Genomic DNA, 5,896 nt, shown 5'->3' on the forward strand with positions numbered 1-5,896 from the left:
GCGGGAAGAAAAAAAAAAAAAGAAGGGTAGGGGGTATAGGGGGCTAATAGAATATTAGCAAAAAAAAAAAAAAATAAAAAAGAAAAAAAGAAAGAGAAAAAAAAAAAAAAAAAAAAAAAATGAACCATCACCCAAGAAAAAAAGCAAAAAAATGAAAACAAAAAAAGAGAGTACAAGAATACATACTCTAAGCCACGAACCCACGCCCCCACACACACACACACACACACACCCGACACAACCTCACTCCAAACACAAAACTTCCCCATCCCTAACTTCCACCACCGCCGCCTGCTCGCACCCTTTTGCAGGTCCACGGTGACCTCCTGTCCCGGCTGCATCGGGGCAATAAACTCGCGCGTGGGCAGTTTCGACACGTCTCCAAACTGCTCCTTGAACTTGCGGTAGTCCTCATACTCCTGCAGTTCGCACAAAGAAAGGAGACAACGTGTTCGCTACATGACCACCAAAGCATCCCATCCCATCCCATCCCATCCCAGACAGACAGACGGACGGACGGAGGAATACACACACACACACACACACACACACCCACACACCCACACACACCCATCCACCCACCCCTCCCCCGTTCTCCCCACTCTGCGCGTCACCTTGGGGTACATGGCTGCGCTCATGAGGTCCTTGTCGGTAATGTACTTGCTTGCGAGGGCCGGGTTCTTCTTGACACCCTCGGGGCTGAACTTGGCGTGGAGGTCGAGGCGCAGCGCTTCAAGATCAAGCGGCTCCATCGTCGCACCAGGTCGGCCCTGAACAATTGAGACGCGGGGGGGGGGGATGGGGGTGAGGTAGCGTAGGGTGGGAAGAGGAGGTAGAGTGAAACAGAAATGGGGTTGATGATGCAAGCTTGCTTGGAAGCACCAACACACACACAGACACAGACACAGACACACAGATACAGATGCACACACACACACACACACACACACACACAGACACACAGATACACACACACACACACAGACACACAGATACACACACACACACACACACCACACAGACACATTTACACACACGTACGGTGATGAGTGGCTTGTCCTTGACGATGCGCGTGCGAAGCGGTTCGGGGAGGCCGCCTGGCGGCGTGCCAAGGTATCCTTGGAAGTACTCCACCACACTCGTGGGGAAGTTGAGTGTCTCTGCCCGGTCGTACACGTTCTGCTCAGTCAAGTGGTTCTGCACCATAAACTGCGCCAAGTCGCCAACAACCTTCGAGCTCGGCGTCACCTGCATTGTGTGTGCGTGTGTGCGTGCGTGTAGGTGCGTGTGCGTGTGTGAGTGTTGGATGAGTGCGAATTGCGTCTGAATCGCATCTGTTGACGCGCGCAGACTCAAACGTGACCGATGGAAACACCCAACACATCCTCCTCCTCCCCACACCCTCATCATCATCACCACCACCAGCGTCAGCACCTTGACAATGTCGCCGCAGATGCGGTTTGCTGCAGCGTACGCGTGCTTGATGGAACGCCACTGGGACGAGAGCCCGAGCGACGTCGCCTGGAAGAAGAGGTTGGTGTACTGCCCGCCAGGAATCTCATGCACAAACACATCCGCACTGCCGCTCTTCTGGCCAGACTCTAAAGATACGGAGGCGGAGGAGGAGGAGGAGGAGGGTGGTGGTGGTTGTGGTGGAAGAAGTTGAGATGGAGTTGTGGCAAAGGGAAGGGTGTGTGTGTGTGAGGCTGAGGAAGAGAACAAGTGCATCCACGCAAGTGACTGGCAAGACAAACGCCAGGTGATGAGCAAAGCGAACACACAGACATACAGACAAACATACACACATACAGACAAACATACACGTACCGAACGGGGAATAGAGGAGGCGTGTGCTCTCCCAGTACTCGTTGAGTTCGTTGAGCTCGACTGGGTTGATGCCGCAGAGCGACTCCGACCCGCGCATGAAGTGGCTCACGATGGCGCCCATGCTCGGCTGCGACGTCATCCCAGACATGCTGTACACACGTAAGCACACGCATATACACATCCAAACACAACAAACAACTGACTTGATGAGTATCAAGTGAAAAACAAAAGCTGACATGTACCTACACACTGTCACAGACACATAGACAGACAGACAGACAGACAGACAGACAGACAGACACACACACGCGCCCACAGACACACCCACCCACCCACCTGTCTGTTGCTGCGTCGACGACGTCAGCACCCGCGTTGAGAGCGGCAATCATGGAAAACGCGCTCAGGCCAGAGGTGTCGTGTGTGTGCACGTGAATCGGGACATCAGGGTGTTCGCTGCGCAGCGCAGAGACGAGCTGCGTTGCCGCGTCAGGCTTCAGCACACCAGCCATGTCCTTGATGCAGAGCACGTGCGAGCCGAGGTTGACAAGCTCCTCGGCGAGTTTCAGGTAGTAGTCGAGCGTGTACTTGGTTTTGGCAGGGTTGGTCAGGTCGCCTGGGCAATACGAGGGGGGAAAGGAGGAGGAGGAGGAGGGGGAGAGGAGAGTAGAGGGCGAAGGTAGTGAGGAATGGTTTGTGTGTGTGTGTGTGTGTGTGCGTTGGGGAAGAGGAGCAGGGTAGCAGAGGTGAGGGCACAGCACATGTGAAAGGTAAAGCACGTCAACACACTAAGGCATGCACACCGGCAGCCTTTCGAGTTCAGCGCAGCCAACAACAACAAACAACAACAGCAACAACAACAACAACAACAACAACAACAACAACAACCTCAACAACAACAACAACAACCTCAACAACAACAACAACAACAACAACCTCAACAACAACCTCAACAACAACAACAACAACAACAACAAACAACAGGGCCAATGAACGCACCTGTGTAGCAGAGGGTGCCTTCAACAACACCGCCGGCGCTTCCGGCAGCGTCAATGCCAACCCGCAGGTTCTCCATGTCGTTGAGCGAATCAAACACGCGGAACACGTCCATGCCGTACTTGTGAGCCGTGCGGCAGAACTCGTAGATGACGTTGTCCGGGTACGCCTTGTAGCCAACGGCGTTTGCGCCACGAAGCAGCATCTGGAAGGGGATGTTTGGAACGAGCTCACGCATCTGCTCAAGGCGCTCCCAAGGGCACTCGTGCAGGAAACGCATGGCCACGTCGAAGGTCGCGCCACCCCAGTTCTCAATCGAGTACAGGCCTGCCAGTGTGGGAAGGAGATAGAGCATGAGTGGTGAGGAGTGTCGTTGAAGAACGGAAGCGCGGTGGAAGGCTACACCTACAAACTTCGGGTGGCGTAGGAACGCACGCGATCTGACTCTTCTGACTGTGTTTATCTGTCCGTCTGTCACCCCCCCATCCCCATGTTCACCCCACACAACACACACACACACAACACACACACACACCAAACCAACACAACCGCGAGACTGACCCTTGAGGATGTGTGATGTGGCGGGGGCGATGGTGAGGATGTCCTTTGTGCGGAGTCGGGTGGCGAGCAGTGACTGGTGCGCGTCACGCCACGTTGTGTCCATCAGCAAATGGCCGCGGTGCTCCCGAACAGCCTTGGTACAACGCAAGCACAGAAACATAAGGCGGGTGTCGTTGACAACAGCACTTCGTGTCAGAACAGCTGCCCAAAAGTGATTGCTCGAATCAACGCCCACGCACACGCACACGCCCACGCACACGCACGCACACACCTTTGCAAACGCCTTTGGGCCGTCGCGCGTGAGAATGTTCCTGAAGCCTTCCTCGCATGGGCGTTCGTAGTGGGTAGAGGGCATGATAATCTCCACAGGCTCCGGGTCTGGGCCTGTTGCCCCAACAACCGAACGGCCGTTGACAACAAGATCGCCCAGGTAGTTCAGCAGCTGGCGGCAGGTGAAACAGGAAGGAAGCGGAAGGAAGTGGGTGGATGGGACATTGGATGTTAGGCAGAAGACAGATGAGAGTGAAAAAGAGGCAAAGACATGAACAACTGACGTTCAGGGGGGGGGGGAACAGACACAGACACACAGATACACCCACAGATACACACCCACACACAGACACACAGACACAGACACAGACACAGACACACACACACAGGCACGCACACCCACCCCTCACCTTGCCGGCGCGGTTCTGGCGCTCTGGGAACTCCATGAGCTCCGGGTGCTCCTCGATGAAGCGGGTGGTGACACCGCCGCCAAGGAAGGTCGGGTGCCGCAGCACATTCAGGATAAAGGGAACGTTCGTGCGCACACCGCGGATGCGGCTCTCAATCAGTGCGCGGGACAGCTTGTGCACGGCATCCTCGTACTTCATGGCGTGGCTCGTCACCTGTACGTGTGTGCGTGTGTGTGTGTGTGTGCGCGCGCGTGTGTGTGTGTGCGCGTGTGGTTAGGGGAGAGTGGAAAGGTGCGGCGAGAAGGATCAAGTCGCATGGTGTGCAGCGTGAGCGACTTGTGTGATAAAAATGCAACCACAACGAGATGCAGTCAGGTTCAATGACACATTGCAGGAGTGCACACCACCAAAGCACATCACTGCGCACCTTGATGAGCATGCTGTCGTAGAAGGGGAGGACCTCGGCGCCGTCATGCAGTGTGCCGCCATCAAGGCGAATGCCGAACCCAACAGCGGGCCTCCACGTCTGGATGCGACCTGCACAGTAAAGGGAGGGGGTGGGTCGTGGTGGTGATTGGTGATTGGTGATTGGTGGTGAGGAGTGAATAGTGTTGCGGCAAGAATTCATGCTCTATGCGCGGGTAGCTTGACACCTGCCACTGGTACCCTCTTTCCAACAGAAAACACCAACTTCTCTCTCAACCCCTCCCTCTCTCCTCTCTCTCTCTCTCTCTCTCTCTCTCTCTCTCTCTCTCTCTCTCTCTCTCCTCTCTCTCTTCGCAAACACACGCAAGCTTCCACTCCGTCCATGTGCACCTGTATCGGGGGCAAAGTCGTTGAGCGGGTCCTCCGTGGTGATGCGCGCCTGGATGCTGTATCCACGAGTGGCGATTGTGTCCTGCTTGAGCTCGAGATCTTGCAGCGTCGCGCCGCCAGCAATCATCAGCTGTGATTGCACAAGGTCAATGCCAGTCACCTGGTGGGGACACGAAAGGGGAGGAACGGGTAGAGGGAGAGGAAGAGAGGCAGGAGAAGGAAAGGGAGGATGGAGGAAGTGTGAGCGAGGTGTGTGCGTGTGTGTGCGTGTTTTTTTTTTTTGGGGGGGGGGGAATGAAGCGGACCAGCACGCTACAAGCACGACAACGCATCCTCTCTCTTCAAACGTGTCATGGCCACGACAGCTCACCATCTCCGTGACGGTGTGTTCGACTTGGATGCGCGGGTTCACCTCCATGAAGTAATGACTGCACCACATTGCGTACGTTGGGTAATTGGGGTGAGCGTTGGGGCAGGCGCGGTGGTGTTTGTCCAAACAACAATAAACACCAATAGAGAACATGATTGACAAAGCAACAATAGAAACATAAACGAGTGCATGCACGCAACACCCACACCATCAACACCAGTGCATGCACGCAGCACCCACACCATCAACACCACGCCAACATCTCCACCCTCAACACCACAACACCGTATCAGCTCACCGGCCATCGGATGTGTCGACGAGGAACTCGACGGTGCCGGCGTTGCGGTAGTTGAGAGAGCGGCCAATCGCAACAGCATCCTGAGGGCGGGAGGGGGAGGAGGGAAGAGACGAGCAGGGGTGAGGGATGGCCACAGGCGAGGTGCGCTTGCTGCAATTCGCAGCACACACACACACACACACACACACACACAGTCACAATAACACATGAGACAAACCTGGCAGAGCTGCTGGCGAACATCGGAGGGCAGGTGCGGGGCAGGGGCAATCTCAACCACCTGAAAACATATATGGGATGCGCGTGCAAGGGGGTGAGGGCGGATATAGATCGCGGCGAGTGTTGTTGACCACA

At 55.4% G+C, this 5,896-nt stretch overlaps 1 protein-coding gene across 1 annotated transcript in view; it reads right to left on the bottom strand.

Annotated features, from left to right (window-relative positions):
- The window catches only part of PTSG_12562 (pyruvate carboxylase), a 9,753-nt gene that overhangs the window by 1,593 nt on the left and 2,264 nt on the right, over positions 1–5,896 (bottom strand). Inside the window, exons 6-20 of the mRNA XM_004992610.1 lie at positions 5,763–5,822; positions 5,546–5,625; positions 5,248–5,305; positions 4,878–5,037; positions 4,489–4,598; positions 4,062–4,274; positions 3,653–3,823; positions 3,382–3,514; positions 2,824–3,147; positions 2,164–2,440; positions 1,828–1,976; positions 1,435–1,601; positions 1,042–1,248; positions 615–770; positions 302–419 (exon numbers count right to left, since the gene is read on the bottom strand). Coding sequence (XP_004992667.1) covers positions 302–419; positions 615–770; positions 1,042–1,248; positions 1,435–1,601; positions 1,828–1,976; positions 2,164–2,440; positions 2,824–3,147; positions 3,382–3,514; positions 3,653–3,823; positions 4,062–4,274; positions 4,489–4,598; positions 4,878–5,037; positions 5,248–5,305; positions 5,546–5,625; positions 5,763–5,822 — 2,383 coding nt within the window. The remainder of the gene's footprint in view (positions 1–301; positions 420–614; positions 771–1,041; positions 1,249–1,434; positions 1,602–1,827; positions 1,977–2,163; positions 2,441–2,823; positions 3,148–3,381; positions 3,515–3,652; positions 3,824–4,061; positions 4,275–4,488; positions 4,599–4,877; positions 5,038–5,247; positions 5,306–5,545; positions 5,626–5,762; positions 5,823–5,896) is intronic.

This window comes from Salpingoeca rosetta (assembly GCF_000188695.1).
Source record: "Salpingoeca rosetta unplaced genomic scaffold supercont1.16, whole genome shotgun sequence".
In the NCBI taxonomy this organism is placed as follows: domain Eukaryota; class Choanoflagellata; order Craspedida; family Salpingoecidae; genus Salpingoeca; species Salpingoeca rosetta.